At 34.2% G+C, this 16,945-nt stretch overlaps 2 protein-coding genes across 2 annotated transcripts in view; both read left to right on the top strand.

Moving 5' to 3' along the window:
• LOC143622421 (ABC transporter C family member 2-like) overlaps positions 1–4,609 on the top strand; it is a 15,494-nt gene extending 10,885 nt beyond the window's left edge. The window contains exons 24-28 of the mRNA XM_077093580.1: positions 806–1,562; positions 2,274–2,395; positions 2,482–2,727; positions 3,201–3,615; positions 4,382–4,609. Of these exons, the coding sequence (XP_076949695.1) occupies positions 806–1,562; positions 2,274–2,395; positions 2,482–2,727; positions 3,201–3,615; positions 4,382–4,479 (1,638 nt within the window). The 3' untranslated portion in view covers positions 4,480–4,609. The remainder of the gene's footprint in view (positions 1–805; positions 1,563–2,273; positions 2,396–2,481; positions 2,728–3,200; positions 3,616–4,381) is intronic.
• Positions 1–16,945, top strand: part of LOC143622433 (photosystem I reaction center subunit psaK, chloroplastic-like) — a 154,189-nt gene that overhangs the window by 103,997 nt on the left and 33,247 nt on the right. The gene's annotated exons all lie outside the window — the stretch shown is intronic.

Genomic DNA, 16,945 nt, shown 5'->3' with positions numbered 1-16,945 from the left:
CCGGTTTGATTTTCTTTGACCCAACCCAAACCGGTTTGGGCCAAAAACCCGATTTGTGCACCTCTAGCTTAGGAGGTTGTATGCATTAAAAATACACTTTAGGTAACTTGTGATTCACGAGTATGCATGAAACCGAAACACCAAACCGAGACAAAAACCGACGGTTTGGTTTTTGGTTTTCATATAAAACAAACTTTCGGTTCGTTTTTGCATGTAAATAAAACCATAAAAACCGAATTGTGGATTTTCATCTTTTGTTTTTACTTTTTAAGTAATTCACAAGAATTTAATAAATAGGGCAACCCAAGTATATTTATAATTAATTAATTATTAATTAACAAAAGGTTTAGGCCCAAAGTTTAGGTTCCAATTCTTTATTTTGGGCTAACTATTTTTCGACCAAAAACTTTCAAGCCCAAATGAGAAAACAAAACCGAAAACCAAACCAAAACCAAACTATTTTTTAAATCTTAAAAATTTAAACTCAAACCAAAACCGAAAACCAAACCAAAACCAAACTATTTTTTAAATCTTAAAAATTGAAACTTGGTTTTTGCTTTGGTTTTGAGTCCAAAACCAACCCATGCACACCCCTAGATCCACCCATTTGGCCCGTTTCTTTTTAAGTAAATTTTTTGTTTTGGCATATTTGACTTTATAGAGATAAAATACAACCCAAATCGACCCATTTTTTCTAGTAACTTTTTAATATTCATTTTACCGAAGAGATAAAATACAACCCAAATCAACCCATTTCTTCCAGTATTTTTTTAATATTTAATTTACCGACTTTTGGTTTCTTCAGAGCACGGCCCGTGAAGTAAAACGAATGGATTCCATCACAAGGTCTCCTGTGTATGCACAATTTGGGGAAGCACTAAACGGTCTATCCACCATCCGTGCATATAAAGCCTACGATCGAATGGCCAAGATTAACGGAAACTCCATGGACAATAACATCCGGTTCACGTTAGTCAACATGAGTGCAAACCGCTGGCTCGCAATCAGATTAGAAACCGTTGGCGGTCTCATGATCTGGCTAACCGCCACTTTTGCAGTTATGCAAAATGGCAAAGCAAGAAACCAAGAAGCATTTGCATCCACCATGGGGTTACTTCTAAGTTATGCATTAAACATCACAAGTTTACTGACAGCTGTCCTTCGACTCGCAAGTTTAGCTGAAAACAGTTTGAATGCGGTTGAACGTGTCGGGACTTATATTGAATTGCCTTCTGAGGCTCCACCTGTAATTGAAGATAGCCGACCGCCACCTGGCTGGCCTTCATCGGGTTCTATAAAGTTTGAAGACGTTGTTTTGCGGTATAGGCCCGAACTTCCTCCTGTGTTGCATGGTTTGACTTTTTTTATTCCTCCGAGTGATAAGATTGGAATAGTGGGAAGAACCGGAGCCGGGAAGTCGAGTATGCTTAATGCATTGTTTAGGATTGTGGAACTTGAAAGAGGAAAGATAATTATTGATAATTGTGATATTGCAAAGTTTGGGTTGACCGATCTCCGCAAGGTTCTTGGTATCATACCTCAAGCACCTGTTCTCTTCTCAGGTACATCGATTCTGCTAATATAGTAAACGAACTGAACGAACACAAAAGGGGCGCTTTTGTGTTCGTTTGTTTAACTTTAACCGAGCAAACAGTTGAACATGAACGATTAATTGAACGAGTTTTCTTGTTCATGTTCGTTCACTAAAAGTATAAATGAATGGTTCACAAATGTTAACAAACACAAACGGTTATAAACGATCAGACATACAAATATAAATGAACATAATTCAGCAAATACCAATTAAAAGTAAATATGAACAATAAATGAACGAACGTGGCATGTGTTTATGCTCATTCATTTAACTAACTGAACAAAAATATTGTTTATGTTTGTTTGTTCACTAAATAAACGAACATAAATGAAGCACTGAACGTCTGGTTCATTTGCCCCCTATTGGGAAGGGTAAGATGGTCGGGGTTAAAACGGTTATTTTGTATTAATTCGGGTTAACCCGAAACGCTTTTTCCATAAATTTTAGCGTGTGTAACATGATTATAAAAATTTATGGTATTAGAACTGAATGGAAAGTAGATACCAGATTACTGGAAATTTTCATTCAAGTAATGATTGCTTGTGGACAAAAAAAGTAAATTAGGATAATTTATCAACAAAGAAAATATGTATTTCTTGTTATAACTAATCTGGGTTGTCTAACTGTACCCTGAATTTTTAAGTTTTTTTTCTTGACTTAATATAATTGTTTATTATAGGGACTGTGAGATTTAACCTCGATCCGTTCAACGAGCACAATGATCCGGATCTTTGGGAATCTTTAGAGCGGGCCCATCTTAAGGATGTTATTAGGAGGAATCCATTGGGTTTAGATGCTGAGGTACACGTTTATTTCCCGTTTCTTGCATTTACTTTAAGCAAGCTGTTTTATTTGACTTTTATAATTTTGTTTTTGTTGTGTTAAAGGTGTCAGAGGCTGGAGAGAATTTCAGTGTTGGACAACGACAGTTGTTAAGTCTTTCGCGTGCATTGTTAAGGAGATCAAAGATTCTTGTTCTTGATGAAGCAACTGCTGCTGTTGATGTTAGAACAGATGCACTTATCCAAAAGACCATCCGTGAAGAATTCAAGTCATGCACTATGATTATTATTGCTCACCGTCTTAATACGATTATTGATTGTGACCGTATTCTTCTGCTCGATGCTGGTCAGGTATATAAACATTCATCAAAACAATATTTCCCCTTTTTCTATATAACTAAAATGTTAGATGTGACTAGAAAGCCTACTATTAAAGCTATTTACTTTTCCAAACATACCTATTATAAAAACTTAAAAAGAGTATATGACTATATGTTCTTTGACTTTTTGCTATTAATTTAGAGTTTGCTCATTCAACCTGACCCTTTTATCAATAGCATAGAATGCAAATTGACCCATGTTTACATTATTGGATTTAAATTACCATTTCTACTAATATCACATGATTTTGGTAAAGTTATTCAGGAAATTTTGTGGATTTAAATACACACTTTTAGGTGACTGTTTACCGATTCATAATTAAACAGGATGAGATTGCTTCCTTTACGCAATCCATTTCTTCACGTCTGAAAGAGGAGTTATTTGCTTTTTTTATTATCCTAGGTTGTTGTTATCCTAAGTTGTCGGTATGTTTGTTATCCTAGGTTGTTGAGTACGATGCCCCGGTCAAACTTCTGCAAGATGAACATACTGCTTTCTCTAAAATGGTGCAAAGTACAGGGGCTGCAAATGCGCAATATTTAAGAAACTTAGCATTTGGGGCAGAAGGAGAGAAAGCAGAGAAGGTAGCAATAGATGGTCAGAAGAGGTGGCTGGCCTCCACGCGGTGGGCAGCTGCTGCTCGGTTCGCACTTGCCTCTAGCCTCAGTTCATCTCAAAACGATCTCACGCAGATTGAAACCGAAGATGATAATAATATCCTGAAGAAAACAAAAGATGCAGTTTTTACTCTTCAGGGTGTTTTGAAAGGTGAACATGATAAAGATATTGAAGAATCACTTGAACGGGCCCACATCCCCAAGGATAGATGGTGGTCTGCTCTTTATAAAGTAGTCGAAGGTATGTTAGTTATTGTACGTTTTTATTTTATTAATTTGTAACAAGCAAACGGACACAATAATATTACACTCATATAAGGTTTATTTAAAAACCTTGTGGCTTGCTCGAAAAAAGCTTGTTTTTAAACGAGCCTAGCTGAGCTCGCTCGGTTTGTAAACAAGCCGAGCAAGGGCTGGCTCGGCCCGTGGCTTGCTCGTTAAATGACTCTTCGAGCTCATTTAAATTAAAACCAATGTTATATATTACCTTTTTTTGTTTTCGTTATTTTTTGTTTTTTTTTCTTTTTTGTTTATTATTATTTTTAAATTGATTAAATTTTAAATAATAATTTTTGTTACTTTATAAAAGAAAAAAATTATTAATTTTTTTAACTTAATAATCAAGAAAACAACGAACCAAACATGTTTCGATACCTTTTGGGCATATCACGACTTTGTTTATTTTGAGGTTTCTCATCCAGTTGATCTAGCGAGTGCCGGTATCGAATTATAAAAAAAAGCATTGTGTGTACATTAAAAAATTATTATTTAAATAAATCAATGTGTAAAAAGATTTAAAGGATCCCGCTTGACGAGCCACAGGCTGGCTAGAGCTTTTCCGCTCATTAAAATAAACAAGCTCGGCTCGTTAACTTGTTTACAGCCCTACTAAAGGCAGATGTTGTACCCACTGTGGCCCTCTGCTCAAAGTAACCCCAGTTTTGATATTTTATTAAATTATCCGATTATTAATCAAAATCACATAATCGCGTGTAAATTGTCTTCAGGTCTTTCGGTAATGGGGAAGTTGGGTCGTAACAGGCTCCAGCTATCAGAATACGCCTTAAAAGACGAACCAATTGATTGGGACCGTGTTGAGATGTAGGATACTGGTTCAGTGACAATGGTTCACCAACTTAACCATGGCTGTAATTTTGAAACCTGTTTTTCAACCATAATTGTACCTTTGAAAATCCATGTTTTCGTGCTTTGAAGCGAGATATAGCCGATCATATCGATGTTTTTTGTAAATCAATTTTAAGACGGCATAGCAGACTCGAATAATTTACACCTATAGTTGTATTTCTCTTTTTTAAAGTTGATATTACTTTTATGACAGATAAAGCATATGCTGGCACTTTGCTAGTACATTTGCATCTGAAGTTGATTTTTTTTTTTATAAAGTACTGATAGTTATGTATACATTTGACTGAAATGTTTTTAGCAAAACAATGAATAAGTTGAATGATTTGCCAGTTTTTAAATTACATTAATAACCTTTCAATATTAATTTGTCTTCTTAAATTACACAAAAATAGTACTTTGGTGTACAATGATTGAATTGTCTATCTATTGAACAATAATAAGGGGTGGAGCTAACAATATGTCAACAGATATTTTTTTTTTACTGAAAAATGGTTGCACAGTCCAAATCAGTGGCCAAATACGTAAATTGCTTCAACTATAAAGACATTATTGAATCATTAAATTGTATGGTACTTTATTCATTGAGAGAGTCGTTATTGCTTACTGGACCCACATAACCACATTTAGACCTTTGTACAATTATTCCACAAAGACACTAGTTCAATTTCAAATATTCTTAAATGTTTTCTTTTCTTTTCTAAAATATATTTTGACAAAATCTAAATTTGTATTCTAGAATGGTATTATGACAGACATACAACACAAAAACAAAAGCAATGGCCAAACAAAAGTTTTGCATATAGGCCATTTGAGTACATCTTAAAATAGGCTATTTGAGGAGAGAGAGTTTCAAATAGGCCACCAAAATTCATCTCCGTTGTGACATTTGGTTTCCCGTCGATGATTTTCGTCCCTCAATGAAAGAGTGACACGTGTAAAGATGATGACACCCACTCGTGAAATTTCAAAGGAAATCCGTCGACCCGTGAGATTTCAAACAAAAACAGTTTCCTCCGTGAGTTTTTGAAAAAAATTGAATCCACCTCATTCCACCATTGATTCACCACCACTACTGCCACTTGTCGGAAAATGGAGAAGATGACGTGATGCAGATATGTTGATGTTGGAAGACGACGAAGTTGATTCACCACAAAATGGAGGTTAGCACGAAGACAACGGTTGCAGGATATGTTGTTGGATGGTGAAGGCTGGTGGTCGAATATGGTGATGTTGGATGATGAAGGCAATAGTGGGCGGATATGGTGATGTTGGATGGTGAATACGACGATGGCCAGGGATGGTGAATGCGACGGTGGTTGGAGATAGTGTAGCCGAAGGTGGCCGGAGATGGTGATGTTGGATGTTGAAGGGCGGAGATGGTGACAAAGATTAATCGAGATTATTTCAAAGAAATGAGTTGGTGGTTTTCGATCAAAACGAGGTGAATTCAAACTTTTCCCAAATCTCACGGGGGAGATGGCTTTTAAGGAAACGGATTTGGCTTGAAATGTCACGAGTCATACAGATTGGGCTTGAAATCTCACGGGTCAGACGGATTTCCTTTGAAATCTCACAGGTCAGACTTTGAAATCTTACGGATTTGGCACGAAACCAAATGTCACAACGGGAAACCAAATGTCATGATGGAGATTGATTTTGATGGATTATTCATGAAAAATTTGAAACTTATAATCTATTTTGAGACTTTCTCTCCTCGAATGACATATTTGAGAATTTTCCCTTCTTATTTGTTTGTTTAAACCTTTAACAAGGACATCCTTGAAAAGCCAAAAGTTTATAACTTCGAGTGGCAATAATAGGGAAAGGAGCTCTGTTGGGTTACGTTCCTTTTTTCCTAATTAGTCTCTTTATGATTGTGTTGTTTGGTTTATAAGCTAAAGTAAGTAGTATCCATCAACCGGAGTTAAAATTTCTTCACAGTCAATGTCTTCTTGTTGATCAAATTTTTGGGTAACTAATTGTTACGAACCTCGTTCGTTAATCAAATGATTCAAAGAAAATAGACGGAAACCAGAATAGAATTCATAGATTTTTAGAAGAGACTCTAATTTAATCAAAACATAATATTTCATTCATCATAATTAAGAATACTGACTTTGGCTTTATATAGCCTTTACAAATAAACCTACACAACTAAAGATAAGGTAACTACCCCACTAATTACTTAACAATTAAAAATAAAAGAAAATAAATACATGAAAGATCATGCAGGGAAAATAGGAACATGGGATTAGTGATGAATGATTAACGTGGGTTGGGTACATAACATAGACGGAAACCGGAATAGAATTCATAAATTTTTGGAAGAGACTTTGATTTAATCAAATCATAATATTTCATTCATCATAATTAAGAATCTTGACTTTGGCTTTATATAGCCTTTACAAATAAACCTACACAACTAAAAATAAGGTAACTACCCCACTAATTACTTAACAATTAAAAATAAAAGAAAATAAATACATGAAAGATCATGCAGGGAAAATAGGAACATGGGATTAGTGATGAATGATTAACGTGGGTTGGGTACATAACACTAATCTAGCTTTGTTTCTAGTAACAATGTCATTTTTATTCATCTTAATCCTAAAGCCCCACTAGGTTCCTAAGATGATATAACCGTTAGGTGGAGAGACTAATTCCCACACTTGATTTCTAGTGAATTGGTTTAATTTATCTTGCATGCTACAACCCAACTCTCATCCTTAAAAGCATCTTTTACGTTCTTGGGTTCGATATTTTTTTTTTTGACACATATGCTACAAAAGACAAAAGGCTTTGTATTTTTGACCTAGTAACTCTTTGTTTTAGGTTCCTTTTGACTTGTTCTATAGGGTGATATATTACATGTTTAATGTTTAAAGTTTGATAATTCTCCATGGGAGGAATATTGTCTAAGGGATTGGCTTTCTTAAGGCTTTGATTTTCAATGTTCCTTAGACCTTTGTAGTGGGGCACTACCCCAAACCATGGCGTCAGGAACAACGCCCCAGGGCGCTTTCCACAAAGCGCCAAGCTTCTTCTCTTTTTGGTTAACATAGCCGTTATTAACGACTATTTTAAAAAAATCAATTATTTTCTTTATATAATCACCAAACATCTAAACTTTTTAAATCTCTACAAACCATACACCAATCTTCACAATTTTTTATAAAGTTTCTACTCAAAACACCAACAAAATGGATTCTCCATCTTCGTCCGATATAATCAATCGACATTTGAAAAATAACGAGCACATGATCGATGACAAGGCGGAGGAGGAGGAGGAGGAGGAGGTGGTTACTATGTCGTGAATTTCTCGCGGGAGACCCCAAATGTATCGGGTCACTTTGCTGGATTCTGGCGTTACCAGCTAGGGTACAAGTCTACAATACTCTTGAAATTGGTATTGTATTCATGAAAATTTGTTCCAACCACCTCGTGGTTAAGAAACTACGATTGGATCAAGTCGGTTTCGTGTATCGGGAAAACCTTTGCCAACAAAATCTCCTTAAATTCCTCCCATTGTAGTTGATATAGCGGCTCCCTTCCTTTGCTCGGGATTAGAGTGTTCACCACTCCAATGCTTCTCCCTTGAACATTTGCGTGGTATATTGAATCTTCTCTCGCTCAGCGCACTTGCTAATTATTACTATAGATTCCATCTCTTCTAGCCACCTAAGCGTAGCAATGGCGCCCTTGTCGCCATAGAATTCTTTGGGGCTAAAGTTCTTGAAATCTTTGAACGAACAACCCTCGATTCTTAACTTATTTTTGAATTTTCTATTGAAGTCATCTCCCGTGTTTGAATCACGGGCACTTTCTTCGTGGTGAGATGGGTTAGGGTGTGATTTAGATTTGATTAATTTTCGGGTTTGAACGGTGCGATGGGATTGTCTGGATTCGCTTTTTCAATTAGATTCTGCTCTCGCATCTTTCGTGATCATTTCTTGGATTTGTTTGATTAATTGCTCAGGAATTTGCTGAGCAGGTTCAGTTCATGCACAGTTGCTTCTTTCTTGAGAAGCTTCTTCATTATGAGATTTTTCTTGGTTCGACTTTCTGAAATAAATATATTCTTTTCTTAAAACACACATATTTATTATATATATATATATATATCGTGAAATGATATATATTGGTACACATAAACACACACACACACACACATATATATATTTCTTACGTTCACACTCAACACTTTTACACTTAACAATTATTATAACTTAACACAACGAACTATCATCGGAGAAGATCTTTAGTCTTTCATGTAGTTGTTGATCATCTTTTTCATTTTGTCACTTGTGAAGCAGTTTATCTCCGATATTCTTCTTCTTGCTACTCTTAGTAGCGATTTTCTTCCTTAATTCGCCTGTTTCGTGCAAAGCTCGGTCAAGGTGTTCTTCTTGAGACTACGACATGACATCTTACCGGGGCGCATTGGAGGGGGGGGGGGGGGGGGCTTCCTACACAGCGCCAGGTGGGGGAGTGTGGGGGGAAATGGTGGAATCTGATTGGTGGGGTTTGTTTTTTGTTTATTATGATAATAAAATATAATAATAAAATAATAATAGGGTAATGATTTGAAGAGGGTCCATCCACTACAACCATTTTAGCCAAAAAGCCCCAATGTTGACGTGGCGTCACATGTCGCATAACGTCCACAAAGGGGCTCCATCTACTACACATGGTCTAATACATTGTAGAGCAGCTAGAAGCATATTCACGTACAAAATGGTACAAGTTTGGGATTATATCAAGTCTAAGTGTTTACTCAAAATTCAATTATGGTGATTTGGTTTTCTTGGTGTCAACTTTGAGCACATTTTAGAGTTTGTTTGATATATTCTATAACACAAGTTAACTCGAATAAATTTGCCTTGAGCGAGCACCCGCCTTTATGTGAAGCTACTAAAAAGTGTTGTTATTTGTTAGCGTCAAATAATTGCGGTGTAATATCTCATTATGCGATCTCCGTCCACTGTCACATTCTTTAATACCAACCAATCATATAGGTGAAATAAGTCTATTTAAACATAAGATACCCGAATAAGAGAGGTTTGATGACTTCTATTTCATTTTGGTTTAAAATTCAAAACTACAAACTATAAAACTAATTTTCTTTATATAAAATTACCAAAATATTTCAAGAAGTTATTACTTGTTCCTGAATTTTCATATTATCTACTATACCCTCTATCTCTCACCGTCTCTCCATTCGTATGTACAAAAATATCAATAAATCTTCAAGGTTAATTCAGTCATATTTATGTATTTTATGTAATAGTGTGTTTAAAATAACGTAGGTTTAATCACTCTTAAAGTGATGACAGCACTTATGTCATTCATGTTGTAACGCTTATGTAAGCCTTTAGGTTATTCTTATGTAACTATCCACTATCACGCCCACCCAACCAAACCGACATTAATATTAAAAAATTAGTCTCTCTCTCTCTCTCTCTCTCTCTCTCTTATCTACACAACTCAATCCAACCCAATCCATTATTTGTAAGGCCCCGGTCCCGTTTCCCTACTTTGACGTTGGATTTACTCATAAACACAGTTCTAAATATCAAAGTTAATTAAAACTTTCACGGAATATAATAAGTCAACCATTTATTACATAATCTTTCAAATCTTGTCTTAACATCATTTAAATTTGTCTTTCAAAATAAAAACATAATTAGAAATGACAGCATAACGTTCTTCTCAAGATGTCAGTATCTTCAGTCCAATGCCATGTGTCTTCATTCAAGCGGGCTGCCTAAGCCTATTCACCTGCGTGCATACTAAAAGTCAGTTCCGCTGAGTGAGTTCTAGTTAATCAGACAACATACAATCATACACTTACTTACATATACGCATCCGAAGATACATATTATATACTTTACATGTTTACCTTCATTCCAAACATACATACATTCATACATTCTCTCATACCTTCATACCTTCATACTTTCATACTACATGCATACCTATCTTTACCATCTCAGATATTAGTAGGGTCTGGTCCCTTATGTCTTAGATATTATTATGGTCTGGTCCTTTCTGTCTAAGATATTATTAGGGTCTAGTCCATTCTGTCTCAGATATAATTAGGGTTTGGTTCCTTCTATCTAAGATATTATTAGGGTCTGGTCCCTGCTATCTCAGATATTATTAGGGTCTGGTCTCTTCTTTCCATACAACCATACATACATTTCTTTACATGGACATTTTGTTATATATTTTCATACATATTCTTAACCTCATTCATACACATTCATATAACATACACTTACCACTTAAGGTAAGTGTTAATACTATTCACATTGAGTATGCACACAGTCCCAAAAACATAACAAGGAAAATTAGGCTATAAACTCACTTGTATCTTGTTCATTTTGCTGAGTTTACGATTACCCCCAGTTGTGCACGGCTATCGGTGTAACAATTATAATATCAATTAACTACTTCTAAATATATCATACTTCTAAATTATTGTAACCCCTAGCTACGGGGGTCCGGGGGAAACGTCCCTTGCAGCGGGGTCTAGGGGCAGCAGCCCCTAGCAGGGTCCAAGGGGAAAGCCCCTAGCTGGGGTCGAGCTGCCGAATCAGCTTGGAAAATTTTTATTTACATTAACAGTCCTTTACTAAAAGTTCATCAGAAATTCTAATCGAATGAATCCTAATCGAATCGAATTGAACTAGTCGAACGGGTCTTAATCGAATAGAATGAGACTTAATCGAATCGAATCGAATGAGGCTTAATCGAATCGAATAAGACTTAATCAGATCGAATGAGGCTTAATCGGATCAAATGAGGCTTAATCAGATCGAATGAGGCTTAATAATGAGACTTAATCTCATTAGGATCTGGTTTTAATCGAATCATGTAATCGAGTCATATAGCCGAATGATGTAATCGAATGGGTCTTTTTCCTTCTTTCTTTTCTTTCTATCATAAGAAGCCCTGATGCTGATGTTCTTATCATTATTAATAATATTGCTATTATATGCATACATTACTTTCATTTCATTTATATGTTGCTACAGCCATTATTTTGATGGGTGTCGAATCCAACAAATAAAATAAACCAACTTACACACTAAAAATAGTACGAGCGAAAACAAGGTTCGTGTCCTCAAGGATACAGATTAACTAAATTATACAAAAAATATTTCAGGTCCAGACACGATTGTTTTAAAAGGGGGTTTTGATTTAAACTTGAAATTAACGAAAACAAATTTATAAAAGAAAAGTGAATTCAAATATATAAAAACTAATTCCAACACTAAGGCAATTAATTGATTTAATTCTAGCTTATGATCATTAACAATTATGGTGCAATGATTTTTAGTTAAATGGTTTGTATCAAATACTAGACGTCACGCCGTTCGGACATCCACTCTATCTAATGTCTAACCACACGCCGTTCGGTGATTAGAGCCAACCCGCTACTCCAAGCTCACGCCGTTCGGATCTTAGTGTGCGGGTTGCGTGATAGAAATATCGATTACAATCAAACACACACGCCGTTCGGAGTGTTTAATTATATTGTTTAATTCTATAATGATTTTTAGTTCATAGACAAACACAAAATATTATTTGTTCCTTTTACCAATCTTAAAAACTGATTAGGGTTTTAAATATTGATGAACCTTATTAGAAAAATTAATAAGGTGATCAAGTTTAATAACAATCTAATATATACCGGAGTGGAACCGGGTTTAAGATCAAGAACCACACAAACAAACCATTAAAACAAATCACACAACTGTTTCACATGAGTTTCGAATTAAAATCAAAATATCATAGTGCTGAAATTAAATTGATTTAGCTGGACATGATTACTAAACCAATCAAACCAAACCTGAAAGAAAACATAAACTCACAAAACCAGAAAATAATAATCTTCTTCTCTTCGGACAGATGCCGTCCAAACGATAGATCCTTCATCCTCTTAAAACCCTCCAAAATGTTGTGGGCCCGGTACTTGGGCTGGGTTTTAAGCCTAAAACAAATTAAATCAAATTTACGTTTTATCCCCCTTTTCATTTGATGGCCACTCAATATAAATATTATATGTTTATTTTGAGGTTTAATCACTCTCATAAGTAAATTGTTATTCTCAATCATCGGCTCTAACATCTTTAATTTAGCTCCTTGTGTCAGTTTATATCATAATTTAGCTCCTTGTCCTATGATCAACTGTTGACACAAATCCACCTGTTTAGCTCATGGCTTCTGACAAACGCTCCGCACCTAAAAAAAACAATAAGCAATCCAAAGTAGATTCCGTTCCACAAAACAAACAATTCACAAAAAAATGTGATATATGTATGATAAATGCATTATATATGGCTAAAATTGGGTGTTTGGTGTTATAAAACATGCCAAAAAATGCAACTAACACATTCTTACTATTATTTCGTCTTTTAACCATCTCCGTTTCTATACTCGTCCAAGATCTAGCTCGTTTTGCAATAAAGTTTAAACCATTATTGATTATGAAGCCCGATCTAGCTAGATCTAGGATTACCAAGTGAGCCGAACTTAAACACGGAAGCTTTTCGTTATGAAACATACCTTAGATGAATTGGTTTCACGAACACGATCTAGTCTTGGCGTCTATCTTGCCCGTAGAGATGCTCTACCACCAACAAGCTCGGGTCTTTTCCCCGGATCTCGGTCCGTGATAAAGAGAGTGTGTTTGTGTGTGTTTTGAGTGTGTATGGAGGCTAGAAGATGGAAATGAGGGTTTTAGGGAGGTTTAAGGGGGTTTATATACCCTTAAGCCCATGGACCTAAGACCCATCACCATCCCTTATTCCATCTTTTATTGTTCAAGCCCACACTTTATTATTTTTATTTAACTTAACTAAATAATAAAACACTATAAATAAACGAAATTATTTTTTATATAATTGTCAAAAGTAGGATGTTACACTATTTCACTCACTATTACAACCCAACCCAAGCCAACCCAAACTAAACCAATATTTTATTAAGTAAATATGATTTATAATTATTCTTTATTATAAAAAAAATGTTAGAAATAATAAAAATAATAATTTTTTGAAACAAATTAATTATTTATATTTAATATAAAAACAAATATAAATTTTTTAAATAGATAAAATTATAATAAAATGAAAACATTAAAGAAGCAAATAACATTAAACATAATCAAACATAATTAAACATAATCTAACATACACATGATACAAACTATTTTATTATTCATCACTAGAAAACTTTTGTCATATATGCTCAATTAAGTCATTTTTAGAGCCTTGTGAGCTTCTCTATTACGAAGTTGTTCCCTGTTGGTCATATAATTTGATAGACTTGCAACTCGTTCAGTGGAGTATTGAAAGGGTTGTTCATCATCTTCAACAAAGGTTCTTCGTCGCCGATTGGTAGGCCTATCACCTAGATGGATCATAATAATGAAGATATGTGTCTCGCTCATCCTCAACGATTATATTATGAATGATTATGCATGAAATTATAACTTTACTCATCATATCCTTATCCTAAGTAAGATATGGGTGTTGAAGAATGCAAAGAGAGCTTGTAGAACTCCAAATGCTTGTTCAACATCTTTTCTAATGGCCACATGATGTTTAGCGAATTTTTTTTTTGTTTTTGAAGTTGTGGAGAAGTTATTGACTTAACAAAGGCAACCCATGAATGGTGCATGCCATCAGTGAGATAGTATGTTCTATTATATTCTCGCTCGTTCACAGCGTAACTAACATTTGGTGTGTGACTTGACAATATATCATCAAACAAAGGAGATCGGCATGGGCATTTATGTCATTTGCATGTATCTAGTGTTTCAAATAATGCATGTCATATCCATAAGTCATACGATATATCCGTCTCTAAAATGATTGTTGGTTTATCACTTCCACTTGCATATTGCTCGGTCCAAGCGGTGGGACAATTTTTTCATTCCTAATGCATAAAATCAATGTTTCCTACCATTTTTCGGGAACTCAAGCTCTTCCCCAACATGGAGTAGTCTTACTAAGTCTACATCATTGAGCATTGAAATATACTCTTGACTGAAGCATGAAATAACTAGTTCTACGTACTTTTCTAGAGAAGTCCTTGTTGTTGTGGCACTTATTCTCAAATATTCATCATGTGCATCTACTGATTTCCCATACACTAACACCTCCATAGCTCCGGTACATTTTTGCAGTGGTGAAAGACCTTGTCTACCTCTGCCATGTGGCATCAAGTCTTTGTTGAAAACATATATCATTGGCGGTAATAGCTTCACAATGCGAAGGAATAGTGGTTTTTGCATGTGAAATCTACACTAAAAAGTTGTTTGATCATATGTGGGGTTTCCAACAAAGTAATCTTCCATCAAATGTGCTTCACATTGATCACATTCCCAATCACAATACCTCCTTCTTGATGTGGAAGACAAGTTTATGAGTAATTTAAACATGATAACTTTAATTTGTAGATCAACTTGGAAAAAAATGTTCTTCCCATTCATAACACTCACTCAAACTTGATGAATCGGAACTCGCAGATGATTTTTCACTGCTAGACGTTTTAGAAATGAATATTTTTGGATTGATAATAATGCATGTTCATACACATTATTTGTACAAAAATTGTTAGATATTGTCTGATTTTAAACTATTAAATATAGATAATGTTAGATTATTTATCTAAAGAAAATCCAACGATCGAATTAAAATTTGACAAATGGACACTAAAGATAAGTTAAATTTACTAGATAATCTCTGAGATACAAAAATTTATAATAGTAAAGAGAAAATGTAAGATTTATTTTATATAGGAAATCCAGCGATCCAATAAAAATTTGACAAATGGAAAATAAAGAAAAGACTAATTTGATAGATAATCTTGGCATACAAAAATTTATAATATTATATAGAGATAATGTTATATTTTGTATCTACAAATGGAAAATGAAGATAAAGTATAATTCCAAATAATCTTGCGCTTACAAAAAAAAAAAAACAATTGCATTACAAGTTAAGTGAAAATTTAACATCTTACAATGCATTAAAATGAACTAAAAATAAAAACACACTGAACTAGATTCAATTTCCATAGTACTTCGACAATAGAGAACGCTTGGTTTGATCATCTTCAAGAGGAAAATGCTCCCTTTGTAATAATGCTTTCTTTTGCTTTTTTTTTCTTCCTTTATGTAGAAAACTAAATGGGGGGGGGGGGGATAGTTTTTATAATATTTTTATCTGATTTTAATGAACTATGACTTTATTAAACCGTTTTCACAACTTATAAAAACAAACAAATAAAAATTAAGTAAAGGGTTTAAAGGTTAGAGATGACACAACCGGATTTATAGAGGTTCAAGTGAATGTTGACTAATCCACTCGACGTCCTCTCCCTAATCCCCGATCTAGAGATTTTTTCACTAGTAATTGATGTGAGTTTTGCGTTTGCTAGTGTGGTAAAATAGTATGGAGATTTAGCTTTCGCACAGGATCTTGTTTTAAATGTATAAAAGTGATTTCTACTAAGATTAAACACACAAAAAATAGGTAAGTGTACCTATCATATATGTAGAATAGTATTGGTAAGAACCAAGTATCGATACATGGACACAAATGTTTCTAATAATAAATCTTCGTTTTACTTTAATTAGAGAGTTTAATCATTTTGGGGTTGATTTTTAAACTTTAATAGAAATATTTATATATAATATATAGGTGAACAAGAAGAGAAATTCTAAGTGAGTAAATCAATTATTTGAAGGTTACTATCTAAGATCAAGAATCCACTCCATTCTTCCCTGATGATTATTAAGTTAACACGTGATAAACTTACCCCGATAATATATGATATAATAGCTCCTCATTTCTACGTCAACATATTCTATGACATAAAAGAAAGTAGCATGCATATTTTTAAGTCCATCCTTTCTTAATCTCATACTACCACGAGAATGTTAATTTAATTAGGCAAGTAGTTTACTAAAATAGAAATATTAGGATTGACTTCGATTTCTCAAATACCAATTCTAACAACTTCGGGTGGTTATATTTTACTCACATAACCTTCCCTTGGTTGATTTAATTAGGTTATAATTACACATTCCATTAACATATGATTTCTTTAACTCGTATGATAATCTAAGCAATCGTGTTAACAATGTTATTTCAGAATTATCAAAACTAGAGAAATAGATCATTGCTTATATCTCATAATTTCTAAGTACAATATAAGGATCCATGTTTTATCTAGAATAAGTTATCAATGTATTCTTTTTACGATTTCTAGTCTCCAAGAACATGAGTGATTCATGAATGATTGTTAATCATCAACCTTGATTTGTTGAGTTAAAGTGATAAAATATTTTTCATTAAAGGATAATTGCAAAATTAACCATTTACTTTACTAAACTATATCACATATTTAAT

The sequence above is a fragment of the Bidens hawaiensis genome, unplaced genomic scaffold (assembly GCF_021521415.1).
Source record: "Bidens hawaiensis isolate Kalapana, Puna unplaced genomic scaffold, B.hawaiensis_p1.1 tig00000326_1, whole genome shotgun sequence".
In the NCBI taxonomy this organism is placed as follows: domain Eukaryota; kingdom Viridiplantae; phylum Streptophyta; class Magnoliopsida; order Asterales; family Asteraceae; genus Bidens; species Bidens hawaiensis.
Note: the sequence above shows the minus strand (reverse complement) of the source record. Positions and strands in the feature narration are given on the sequence as shown.